Source organism: Salvelinus sp. IW2-2015, linkage group LG11, assembly GCF_002910315.2.
Source record: "Salvelinus sp. IW2-2015 linkage group LG11, ASM291031v2, whole genome shotgun sequence".
Taxonomy (NCBI): domain Eukaryota; kingdom Metazoa; phylum Chordata; class Actinopteri; order Salmoniformes; family Salmonidae; genus Salvelinus; species Salvelinus sp. IW2-2015.
In genome coordinates, this window is record NC_036851.1 from 36,447,987 (window position 1) to 36,461,930 (window position 13,944).

Below are 13,944 nucleotides of genomic sequence, written 5' to 3' on the forward strand. Positions count from 1 at the left end.
AACAAGACAGGAACAGCATCAGCACACAGGTATACAAGGACATAAGAAAATCAATGCTGAAGCGGGGAGCAGAGCGGGGGAACAGACAGATATAGGGGAGGTAATGACAGAGGTGATTGAGTCCAGGTGAGTCCAATAATCTCTGATGCGTGTGACGGGGGAAGGCAGGTGTGCGTAATGATGGTGGCAGGAGTGCATTATGCTAGGGAGCCTGGCGCTCGAGGGAAGAGCGGGAGCAGGCGTGACAGGAATAAGTGAACCAAAGAGGATATGATGTCATCACTAGCCTACGTACAGTATGTAAACATTATTTGACTTGCTTTCAAACTCAGGAAATACATTGCTGTTCAAGTGTATGATTTGTTATGGTATAATAGTCCAACACCAATTTCTCAAGTTGATGAATCTACAGTAAGATTAGGACTACGTCCCAATTATCTCTTCTTCCTCTCAAAGTGTGCACTTGTTCACTACCCTTCACTGACTCTGGATAAGAGTGTCTGCTTGATGAAAAAAAAAATATATATTTAGGAAATGACTGGTATAAGATATATGGTGGAAACTCCCACTAGACAACACCTCCACCAATCCAATGCTTTTAGATTTGTGGGAAGTACTGACACGTCAGGTTTTTAGTTGTTCTGCGATTTAGCTGGAATAAAATCTTAGTGTAACACAGTCGCCACCTTGTGACAGATAATGAGACATGGGACAATGCAAATGCCTCAAATTACTAACTTTACCACTAAGAGGAGCTACAAAACCATTTACCAATTGGACTCTGCTGTTCTGTTAAGACAGATATACATGCAACATTTCACCACTAAGTGTCAGTGTGTTAGAATTTCAACAAAAGAGTACCAAAAGGGCATTTCGGATACAGATTCCCCACATTTATTATCTTGTTCTGTTACTGCCTTGGCAAAGGTTAATGATAATATATATCCTGGTTCTAGCATACCATGTTATGCATACATACAGGTAGTTTTCAACGTTATGCATATTATTTTCCACTCAAAACATATCTATAACACTTTAAACATGTGTTTTGCTGAATAATAATCCCTCATATAATACATACAGGAACACATACCACCAAGCAAGCCCATCTACATACTGTATAACTCCAAAGCAGGACTTTAAGAAAACTGTGGTTACACACAATGGGCCTGAAATGAGAATCCAATCTAGTTCACCAAGTAAGAGATCCAGTCCACATGTAACAGCACAACTAACCCTGTTACACATTGATTCTCCTATGTCTTCAAACACGTAACTGTATGAATATGAATATATATATATATATACATATATACATACACACACACACACACACAGTATGCAGGATCAACTAGTACAGGCTCATAGAAAATGACCAGACCAGATCAGTGCATCTTTAGTAGACTGGGTCGAGTCATGACAAGGTGTTTGCTCTTTTCTTGAGGTACCACGGCTAATCTGGGGAAGAGAGATAGAGAGAGAGAGATAGAGAGAGTGAGACAGAAAGAGAGAGCGAGAGAGAGACAGATCAAGAGATTGTATTAAGTCGTCCTATCTGCAGACGAAGAAGGCGCTAGTCTTAGACTACCAGCTCAAAAACACCAAACTTCTGTTTGAGATGGTTTGTTATTCAGACAAAGTAGCAGGCTACAACCACAGATGGCTATAACAGTAAACAAAGCGTTATCCAGTGTATCCCTTTGATCAGGTTTGTTCTGTGCCACATGGAGGGAGTAGAAACATCCTTTATAATGATTATCATAGTACAGTTCATGTTTCTTCTGAGTGATTCATAATCTCAATTGACAAGCAGACAGTTAATACTGGTGGACGTTCAGCTGTCAATAAACCAATTAATCAGCCTTCATCCTACATGTTGAATCCAACCTCCTACTAGTTAATGGTCGATATTGTTCCCACAGAGACAAGGTCTCAATGTGTCAGTTGTCACTTCCAGAAGGAAATGAAGAAGATGCTGATTATGAGCAGTCAGTCGGTGCTCTGCATAATCACTTCCTTCTGTACTGTATCTCTTGGGCTGTGGCTGTGATCAGATTGTGCCCTGTCCAGTCAGTTCCTACTATAGCTCCTATACAGGGCTATGGCTGCAGCTTACTCCATTCTTACTACTGTATACCTATCCTGACCTGTGGCTGTGTGCTGCAGCCTGCTCAGTCAGTTGTCTCAATAGTTCCTGGGCTCTTTCTGTGACTGCAGCAGCCTGCTTAGCCAGGCTACATGTGACCCTGTTTGTCTGAGGACGAGGAGGAAGTGGAGGGGGACGGGGACGGAGCCTTGGGGAACACCCTGTCTGTGGGGGTGATAGATGCTGGACTACCCAGGCCTGAGGAGCTGGAACTACTAGACCTGTGCTGCCCCTGTCCCTGGCCATGTCCCAGGTGGATGGGAGCAGGCCGGAGCGGTCTGACCGGAGGCGGCCTGAGGGGGGCGCTAGGCCTCCGTGCAGTCAGGGCCGGTTTGAAGGTGCTCATGGTCTCGGAGGACGAGGAACTGCTGCTACGGCGCAGGGCGGCGTCAGGGTCCCGGATGGCCATGGTGTTGGTGTGGAGGGGGCTGCCAGGGGGCTCAGAGGGGGGTCTGGACCCACGGGAGGAGAGGTGCTGCTGCTTCAGGGGCTCCAAGGTGTCCAGGACCACGTCGGGGGCATGCTTGGCCACGTTCTGCCGCTCCAGCTCAGACAGCTCATGCAGGGCGGTGTTCATGGTCTTCTCTATGTCCTGTAATAAACACAGTTTCACCACTGATATTAATCCATCCTGCAACACACTCCATCTTGGCTGTCCATGGTAGTAGATGATGACAATTCCACACACACACACACACACACAACAACACACACCACACACAACACACACACCACACACACACACACACACACACACACACACACAACACACACACACACCTATAGAAAAAAGAATGGCCCATTCAAACATCTGCTCTTATTGTTCATCCTCAAACAAAATACTGACATACCAAGTCCTCCCAATAAAAACCAAACTGTTTCTTCTTGAAAGCAGGGACAAATGGACAAATGAACACTTCACAAATGGTTCCAATATTCTCTCTCTAATGAAGCACACAAAGGGAGCCATATTTAAAATGTGGAGCTAGCAGCAGCTAACAGACTGAACAGTAATTAGGAGATGAGAGACAGAGGGCAATGTGGGCATCTCTCTCAGATGTCCTTCCCACTGCTGCCTGACTTTGTCCCTCTGAGTACTGGCTGGGATCCATAAACTATACTGGAAATATTTCTCCCTCTGTCTGTCGGTCTTTTCTGTCTGTCTGCCTGTCTCGCCATCTCTCTGAACAACAGACAGGAGAATATCCTCATTCTTCTACTGCACAACTCCAAGCATGGCTGGACTGGCAGGAAATAGTTATATTAAGAATAACAAGGGAAGTTTGGTCTTGCCTGACTTCACCCACTGAATCAATTGCTTTGATAATCGTTAAGTCTTTATTGCAGTGATTAGATTCTCACCTCTGTATACCCTGATAATTGCTCTTTTGCCAAAACGTTTGTTAAATAAATCCACAAGCAACGAGAGATGAGTGTGCAACCTTCTTTTTTAAATTGGTTAGTTTATTTTCTGTTAGTCAGCACCCCACCATTAGGCCGGGTGTGTGTTTTGTTATTTCTTTACTTCATAGACTCTCACCTCTGCCAGTGATTTCTGGTCGCCAAGGCTACCGTGGCGGGTGGAGCCGGGGGAGGGTCTGAGGGCGGGGCCATCACGGAAGCACTTTCTATCTGGATGGTTGATACTTCCTGTGTTGCTGAACGTGCTGAGATGGCGTTTCTCTGGACTGTCCATGCGGCCCCTGCTGACAGCCATCTTGTGAGGGCTGCAGGGGCGTGGCATGACCCTAGGGGGCGTATCCATACCTCGGGTGGGGCTCTGGGTGTCGGCGGTGCTCCTGTGGTGAGGGATAACAGCACCGTCTGAACGAACCCTCACCCTGAAAGGCCACCACACAGAGAGCAGACAGACTCTCAAGACAGCATCAAGGACAGAGAGAAGGCATGGTGCAGAAATAAAATCTAGCTCATTCAATACAACTACATTAAATTAACCATTATTTTGTAGCATCTTCATGGAGGAAAACATCTCATCCTGCATGTGTCTAGAAAACCTGTGTTAACCTGCATTTCTTCAGATTCTGTGAACTGTGAGCATGAATCATCACAAAGTCAATGTGTAGCCACCTTTCAAGAGCATCTCCATAGTGGTGTTCAGGGGTATGTTGTCTGTGTTCGCAGGGGGAGCTGCGGTCATGGTTCCTGGATGAGGATCGGTCTCGGTCCTCCTGGTGGGGTCCACTACTGGCCTCACTCTCAGCCTTCCAACTCAGCCTGTCTGAGAACGCATCGTCCCTGAGTTAACGGAGAGACAGAGAGCAGACGGGGGGTTTATTCATTAGTTCTTTGTATGCTGGCCAAATGCATAAACAATTATACAATTTCATTAACGAGTCACTGCAAATCATCTGGATACCCTTACACCAGAGATGATCCGAAATTATCATGTCAACAAACAATCCTTCGGAAACAAAATCTAACTCATCACCTGCTGCCAGATGTTGGACCTCTTCAAGTTATTATTAACAAGTACAGCACTCATTCCCCGGTTTCTTGGTTTCCCCGGGCCCCTGATTTTTTATTTATTTCACCTTTATTTAACCAGGTAGGCTAGTTGAGAACAAGTTCTCAACCGCGACCTGGCCAAGACAGAGCAAAGCAGTGCAACACAAAAAACACAGAGTTACACATGGGATAAACAAACATACAGTCAATAACACAATAGAAAAATCTATATACAGTGTGTGAAAAAGTAGTAAGATTAGGGAGGCAAGGCAATAAATAGGCCATAGTGGCGAAATAATTACAATTTAGCAAATAAACACTGGAGTGATAAATGTGCAGAAGATGAATCTGCAAATAGAGATACTGGGGTGCAAAAAAATAAATAAAAAAATATGGGGATGAGTTAGTTGGGTGAGCTATTTACAGATGGGCTATATACAGGTGCAATGATCGGTAAGCTGTTCTGACAGCTGATGCTTAAAGTTAGTGAGGGAGATATCAGTCTCCAGCTTCAGTGATTTTTGCAATTCGTTCCAATCATTTGCAGCAGAGAACTGGAAGGAAAGGCGGCCAAAGGAGGAGTTGYCTTTGGGGGTGACCAGTGAAATATACCTGCTGGAGCGCGTGCTACGGGTGGGTGCTGCTATGGTGACCAGTGAGCTGAGATAAGGTGGGGCTTTACCTAGCAAAGACTTATAGATGACCTGGAGCCAGTGGGTTTGGCGATGAATATGAAGTGAGGGCCAGCCAACGAGAGCATACAGGTTGCAGTGGTGGGTAGTATATGGGGCTTTGGTGACAAAACGGATGGCACTGTGATAGACTACATCCTATTTTGTAAATGACATCGCTGAAGTCAAGGATCGGTAGGATAGTCAGTTTTACGAGGGTATCTTTGGCAGCATGAGTGAAGGATGCTTTGTTGCGAAATCGGAAGCCGATTCTAGATTTAATGTTGAATTGGAGATGCTTAATGTGAGTCTGGAAGGAGAGTTTACAGTCTAACCAGACACCTAGGTATTTGTAGTTGTCCACATATTCTAAGTCAGAACCGTCCAGAGTGGTGATGCTAGACGGGCGGGTGGGTGCGGGCAGRGATCGGTTGAAGAGCACGCAATTTAGTTTTACTTGCATTTAAGAGCAGTTGGAGGCCACGGAAGGAGTGTTGTATGGCATTGAAGCTTGTCTGGAGGTTAGTTAACACAGTGTCCAAAGAAGAGCCTGAAATATACAGAATGGTGTCGTCTGCGTTGGATCAGAGAATCACCAGCAGCAAGAGCGACATCACTGATATATACAGAGAAAAGAGTCGGCCCGAGTAATGAACCCTGTGACACCCCCACAGAGACTGCCAGAGGTCCGGACCACACGCCCTCCGATTTGACACACTGAACTCTATCTGAGAAGTAGTTGGTGAACCAGGCGAGGCAGTCATTTGGGAAACCAAGGCTGTTGAGTCTGCCAATAAGAATGCGGTGACTGACAGAGTCGAAAGCCTTGGCCAGGTCGATGAATACAGCTGCACAGTACTGTCTCTAATCGATGGCGGTTATGATATCGTTTAGGACCTTGAGCGTGGCTGAGGTGCAACCATGACCATCTCGGAAACCAGATTGCATAGCGGAGAAGGTACGGTGGGATTCGAAATGGTTGGTGATCTGTTTGTTAACTTTTCTTTCGAAGACTTTATAAAAGGCAGGGTAGGATAGATATAGGTCTTTAACAGTTTGGGTCTAGAGTGTCTCCCCTTTGAAGAGGGAGATGACCGCGGCAGCTTTCCAATCTTTAGGGATCTCAGACCATACGAAAGAGAGGTTGAACAGGCTAGTAATAGGGGTTGCAACAATTGCGGCGGATAATTTTAGAAAGAGGGTCCAGATTGTCTAGCCCAGCTGATTTGTAGGGGTCCAGATTTTGCAGCTCTTTCAGAACATCAGCTCACTGGATTTGGGTGAAGGAGAAATGGGGGAGGCTTGGGCAAGTTGCTGTGACCAGGGCAGGGGTAGCCAGGTGGAAAGCATGGCCAGCCGTAGAAAAATGCTCATTGAAATTCTCGATTATCGTAGATTTATCAGTGGTGACAGTGTTTCCTAGCCTCAGTGCAGTGGACAGCTGGGAGGAGGTGCTCTTATTCTTTATTGACTTTACAGTGTCCCAGAACTTTTGGGKGTTTGTGCTACAGGATGCACATTTCTGTTTGAAAAAGCTAGCCTTTGCTTTCCTAACTGCCTGTGTATATTTGTTCCTAACCTCTCTGAAAAGTTGCATATCGCGGGGGCTATACGATGCTAATGCAGTACGCCACAGGATGTTTTTGTGCTGGTCAAGGGCAGTCAGGTCTGGAGTGAACCAAGGGCTATATCTGTTCTTAGTTCTAACGTTTTCTGAATGGGGCATGCTTATTTAAGATGGTGAGGGAAGCACTTTTAAAGAATAACCAGGCATCCTCTACTGACGGAATGAGGTCAATAAACTTCCAGGATACCCGGGCCAGGTCGATTAGAAAGGCCTGCTCGCTGAAGTGTTTTAGGGAGCGTTTGACAGTTATGAGGGGTGGTCGTTTAACTGCAGACCCATTCCAGACGCAGGCAGAGGTGTATTTAAAGGGCAGGTTGGTTAGGATGATATCTATGAGGGTGCCCGTGTTTACAGATTTCGGGTTGTACCTGGTAGGTTCCATGATAATTTGTATCAGATTGAGGGCATCTAGCTTAGATTGTAGGACGGCCGAGGTGTTAAGCATATCCTAGTTTAGGTCACCAGGATCAGTTGGAGATGAGTGTGCCTGCATCCCAAATTACACACTATTCCCTTTATAGTGCACTACTTTTGACTAGTGCACTAGTGCACGAGCTCTAAACAAAAGTAGTGAACTATAAAGGGTATAGGGTGCAATTTGGGACGCATCCTGTCTCTTTTCCCTAATTAGGGTTTAATTCTGCCATCTCCACAGTGATGGATGGTGATTGGCTGTCAGGTAGGGTTCCGGAAGGATATACGACCAGTTACAGAGTGACCTTAATGTTCCATCCTTGTCATGAGGAAGTGTTGATTCAGGAGACTGAGGAGAGGACATCTCATTTAATTACTAATTGGGGATTTATTTGCRTTGAAGTGCTTGGTGCTTATAAATGCTAACTGCATAATTGATACAATAACATACTGTCTGGTGTTTACTGTATACCAACTGATGCATTAACACAGTATCAGACTAATGCACTTTGGGCACAGTTCACTATTATTGACTATTGACATATCAATTCACTGTTATTGACATGGACTCACATAACCTGGAGGCCCCATGGTCGGGGTGTACAGTCCGTCTCTCGTCTACTGACGATTACAATAGAAGTGCTTATCCTAAACACAGGCATGTCGCATTTGAGCAGTTACACAGAAATATTGTACTTACATATCCTGAACCACAATGTACTGATGTGGGATGAGTCCGTCCACTCCGTTGTGTCGTCCCTCCCACCAGTCATCAGAGGCTCTCAGGTACAGCAGCAGTGATGCCCCCTTCTTAAAGGAAAGCTCTCTGGGAGTACGCCCCACATAGTCATACTTAGCGATGGCCTCAATCTGCTCCAGTTCATCATCACTGGTGTGAGGTCCTGTACCGTTGTCCACTTCATCAATGGCACCTGGCCCACTCTGGGGACTGTCACTAAATGGTGTAGAGACAATAATATATTGGAGATAGATACATACATTGATTGATAGATTCAGATTATAAAGAAGGACATAGTATAGTGCTTTGGACTAAACTAGCCCAACAAGAGGGAGAAGTCATTTGAAACACAGAACTGGATCCAGTCCTCTAACCCCCTTCTCTACATTGGTTAATCTCCATCTTCTCTCCCATCCAAGCAGAACCAAGGCCCAGTATACTATAACATCACTAACCAGTACTCCTCTCCTCCAGCCATGCACTTCTCATAGACCGGTCCATCCAGCTCACGGTGGCTCGGGAAGATGACCTCGTTGTGGATGATGATGGTCTTGATGACCTCATTAACGTGTGTCTGACATGCCACAGGATCGTGTCCATCAGGTATGGGCATCAGAGTCGGGCCGAAGCAGGTAGCCAGGTTATAGGGATCCATCATGTTCTCATCACTGTACTGGGATAGACTGGAGAGAAACATGGGGAATTACAGTTTTTCTTTTATCACTTTGGTACAATTTCACAACTTTTAGTTCAAAACTCAAAAGGCAGATTTTTTTCTTTATGCACATTTTCATTTGACTAGGTACAACACACAAAATCACACAGTAACTTTTTCACCAAACCTGATCTCTGTTTCATCTAGAAATACCTTTCATATAAAGTCACTGCCTTTCACAATGCAACGCTCACATTACTGTTCATATGATTCTCTTCTCATTTGTTTAAATACATTTGACCATCACTTAACCCAACTGCGCTTAACGGTTAATCACTTAACCGTTTGGTAAACCTAGAGATTTTGTACTTGTTTGTCTACTATATATGGATTTTGAGAGCTACAGAAATATAAGGGGAAAGTGGATACCTAGTCAGTTGTACAACTGAATGCATTCAACTGAAATGTGTCTTCCACATTTAACCCAACCCCTCGGAATCTGAGAGGTGCGGAGGGCTGCCTTAATCAATATCCACATCTTCGGCGCCTGGGGAACAGTGAAATGTGTGTTTGTAATATAAACATCTAAATTACATGTATTACCCAACAAAATAACATCTATCCAGACGTCCTCTACAGTCATTCATTAGTGCAAATGTTTTTTGTATTTTTCATATATAATTGCAACATACTGTAGGTGTCTGTAATCAAATGTAAGAAATTAAATGAAACAATTTAAATGAATGAAAATAAAACATTTAGTACCCATTKATTTGCATCAAGCCTGTCTTGAGCATTTCAATATAAATTGAATATCAACATCACAGTGAATATCCTCATTATTCATACACCATGGGAAAAACCCTTTGGCATGGCGAATCCAAGCTTGACATTGGTCTGCATTGATGTCGTCGCATGCCTCATCCATGGCCAGAAGGAGGGTGTCACGCTGATGGGGATGGGGATGGAGATCGTCCACCTTCCACCTTTCCTCAATAGGGTTGAGGAAAGGAGAGTATGGGGGCAGGTTTAGGGTCACTAATCGGTGATGGACCCGAATCAACTCTGCATGGTGGAACCTGACATTGTCCCACGCAATGACATTCACCTTGACATGCCGGTCTGCTCAATTTCATTGCGAAACACAATGAGGTGTGTAGCGTTGTAGGATCCAAGTAATGGCCTACGTCTTACCAGACCATCTTCAGAGATAGCTGCAACCATGGAGATGTTTCCCCCACGTTGTCAAGGCACTTAGATGGTCATCCATTTTCCGATGAGCAAATCAGACTTATTTTTCTTCTCCATATCTCCGGATTCCTACCGCAAGCTCCGAACCTTTTCACCTGGATCATCGCAGCTAGCTAGCTGCTATTCGAGTGGCCACTCCTGGCTAACGTCTCTGTCCCGAAGCAAGAACCAATTAGCCTGGAGCTAGCCTTGCTAGGCCCTTCTCCCGGGTAGTCGAAGAGGTCCATCAGCCACTCCTTTGGCTAAAATACCTATTTTGCTAATTGACCTGGACCCCCACCGACCCTTCACGACTGGACTACCGACGTAATTCGCCCGAGGGGGGTTTATCAACAAGCTCCTCCGTCGCGACGTCCCCTGAATGCCCATCTGCTAGCCTACTAGCCGCGGKCCGCTAGCTGTCTAGAGCATATCGGACTGTTAGCTTAAATCGGACAAATTCTTTGGCTACTATACCTTTTCTACCAATTGGCCTAGACCCTCTTTACCACACGAAGCTCTGCTGATTCACGACGACTGGTCTGCAGACGTAACAGCACGAGGGGGCTACAACAGACTTTCTTCCGTCGCGACGTCCCTTTAAGGCCCTACTGCTTGCCCCGGCCCACTAGCTGCCTGAATCGCCGTGTCGCCGGCCCGAGCCACTCACTAGACCCCTATGATTACTCGGCTACACATGCCTCTCCCTAATGTCAAAATGCCTTGTCCATTGCTGTTTTGGTAAGTAATTATTGCCTTATTTCACTGTAGAGCCTCTAGCCCTGCTCAATATAGCTTAGTTAACCCTTTAATTCCACCTCCCACACATGCGGTGACCTCACCTGGTTTAAATTATGTTTCAAGAAACAATTTCTCTCTCATCGTCACTTAGTGCATAGGTTTACCTCCACTGTATTCATATCCTACCATAACTTTGTCTGTACATTATGCCTTGAACCTATTCCCAGAAACCTTCTCCTTTTACTCTCTTTTCCGGAACGTACTAGACGACCAGTTCTTATAGCCATTAGCCGTACCCTTATCCTACTCCTCCCCTGTTCCTCTGGTGATGCAGAGGTTAATCCAGGCAATGCAGTGCCTAGCTCCACTCCCATTCCCCAGGCGCTTTCATTTGTTGACTTCTGTAACCGTAAAAGCCTTGGTTTCATGCATGTTAACATTAGAAGCCTCCTCCCTAAGTTTAGCACACTCTGCCAACCCGGATGTCCTAGCTGTGTCTGAATCCTGGCTTAGGAAGACCACCAAAAACCCTGAAATTTCCATCCCTAATATAACATTTTCCGACCAGATAGAACTGCCAAAGGGGGCGGAGTTGCAATCTACTGCAGAGATAGCCTGCAAAGCTCTGTCTTACTATCCTTGTCTGTGCCCAAACAATTTGAGCTCCTACTTCTAAAAATCCACCTTTCCAGAAACAAGTCTCTCACAGTTGCCGCTTGCTATAGACCACCATCTGCACCCAGCTGTGCCCTGGAACCCATATGTGAATTAATTGCCACCATATTATTATTTGACCATGCTGGTCATTTATGAACATTTGAACATCTTGGCCATGTTCTGTTATAATCTCCACCCGGCACAGCCAGAAGAGGACTGGCCACCCCCCTGGTTCCACTCTAGGTTTCTTCCTAGGTTTTGGCCTTTCTAGGGAGTTTTTCCTAGCCACCGTGCTTCTACACCTGCATTGCTTGCTGTTTGGGGTTTTAGGCTGGGTTTCTGTACAGCACTTTGAGATATCAGCTGATGTACGAAGGGCTATATAAATTAATTTGATTTGATTTAATTTGATTTGATATTTCTTCAGAGCTCGTGCTGTTAGGTGACCTAAATTGGGACCACCTTAACACCCCGGCCATCCTACAATCTAAGCTTGATGCCCTCAATATCAATGAACCTACCAGGTACAACCCCAAATCCGTAAACACGGGCACCCTCATAGATATCATCCTAACCAACCTGCCCTCCAAATACACCTCTGCTGTCTTCAACCAGGATCTCAGCGATCAATGCCTCATTGCCTGCATCCGCTAGGTGTCTGCGGTCAAACGACCACCCCTCATCACTGTCAAACGCTCCCTAAAACACTTCAGAGAGCAGGCCTTTCTAATCGACCTGGCCCGGGTATCCTGGAAGGATATTGACCTCATTCCGTCAGTAGAGGATGCCTGGTTATTCTTTAAAAGTGCTTTCCTCACAATCTTAAATAAGCATGCCCCATTCAAAAGAATTTGAACCAGGAACAGATATAGCCCCTGGTTTACTCCAGACCTGACAAAAACATCCTGTGGCGTACTGCATTAGCATCGAATAGCCCCCGCGATATGCAACTTTTCAGGGATGTTAYGAACCAATATACACAGGCAGTTAGGAAAGCAAAGGCTATCTTTTTCAAACAGAAATTTGCATCCTGTAGCACAAACTCCAAAAAGCTCTGGGACACTGTAAAGTCCAAGTTAACAAACAGATCAGGTACGGTGGGATTCGACCAGCTGTATTCATCGACCTGGCCAAGGCTTTCGACTCTGTCAATCAACATTCTTATCGGCAGACTCAACAGCCTTGGTTTCTCAAATGACTGCCTCGCCTGGTTCACCAACTACTTCTCAGATAGAGTTCAGTGTGTCAAATTGGAGGGCCTGTTGTCCGGACCTCTGGCAGTCTCTATGGGGGTACCACAGGGTTCCATCCTCGGGCTGACTCTTTTCTCTGTATACATCAATGATATCGCTCTTGCTGCTGGTGATTCTCTGATCCAACGCAGACGACACCATTCTGTATATTCCGGGCCTTTCTTTGGACACTGTGTTAACTAACCTTCCGTGGCCTCCTACTGCTCTTAAATGCAAGTAAAACTAATTGCATGCTCTTCAACAGATCGCTGCCCACACCTGCCTGCCCACCCAGCATCACCACTCTGTACAGTTCTGACTTAGAATATGTGGACAACTACAAATACCTAGGTGTCTGGTTAGACTGTAAACTCTCCTTCCAAACTCACATTAAACATCTCCAATCCAAAATTAAATCTAGAATCAGCTTCCTATTTCGCAACAAAGCATCCTTCACTCATGCTGCCAAACATACTCTCGTAAAACTGACTATCATACCGATCCTTGACTTCGGCGATGTAATTTACAAAATAGCCTCCAACACTCTACTCAGCAAACTGGATGTAGCCTATCACAGTGCCATCCGTTTTGCCACCAAAGCCCCATATACTACCCACCATTGTAACCTGTATGATTTCGTTGGGTAGCCCTCGCTTCATTTTCATCACCAAACCCACTAGCACCAMGTCATCTATAAGTCTTTGCTAGGTAAAGCACCACCTTATCTCAGCTCACTGGTCACCATAGCAGCACCCACCCGTAGCACGCGCTCCAGCAGGTATATTTCACTGGTCACCCCCAAAGCCAATTCCTCCTTTGGCCGCCTTTCCTTCCAGTTCTCTGCTGCCAATGACTGGAACGAACTGCAAAAATCACTGAAGCTGGAGACTCACATCTCCCTTACTAGCTTTAAGCACCAGCTGTCAAAGCAGCTCATAGATCACTGCACCTGTACATAGCCCACCTGTAATTAGCCCATCCAACTACCTCATCCCCATACTGTTATCTATTTTATTTATTTTGCTTCTTTGCACCCCAGTATCTGTACTTGTACACTCATCTTCTGCACATCTATCACTCCAGTGTTTAATTGCTATATTGTAATTATTTCGCCACTATGGCGTATTTATTGCCTTACCTCCCTTATCTTACCTCATTTGCACATATTGTATATAGACTTTTTATATTGTATTATTGACTGTATGTTTGTTTATTCCATGTGCAACTCTGTGTTGTTGTTTGTGTTGCACTGCTTTGCTTTATCTTGGCCAGGTCACAGTTGTAAATGAGAACTTGTTCTCAACTAGCCTACCTGGTTAAATAAAGGTAAAATACACTGCTAAAAAAAATAAAGGGAACACTTAAA

General features: G+C 45.2%; 1 protein-coding gene across 2 annotated transcripts in view; it reads right to left on the reverse strand.

Annotated features, from left to right (window-relative positions):
• Positions 1-1,709: 1,709 nt before the first annotated feature.
• Positions 1,710-13,944, reverse strand: part of LOC111970314 (SLIT-ROBO Rho GTPase-activating protein 3) — a 79,095-nt gene continuing 66,860 nt past the window's right edge. For both annotated transcript variants that reach the window (XM_023996982.2, XM_023996981.2), the window contains exons 17-21: positions 8,519-8,746; positions 8,025-8,279; positions 4,235-4,402; positions 3,687-3,987; positions 1,710-2,738 (exon numbers count right to left, since the gene is read on the reverse strand). In XM_023996982.2, the coding sequence (XP_023852750.1) occupies positions 2,235-2,738; positions 3,687-3,987; positions 4,235-4,402; positions 8,025-8,279; positions 8,519-8,746 (1,456 nt within the window). In that variant the 3' untranslated portion in view covers positions 1,710-2,234. The remainder of the gene's footprint in view (positions 2,739-3,686; positions 3,988-4,234; positions 4,403-8,024; positions 8,280-8,518; positions 8,747-13,944) is intronic.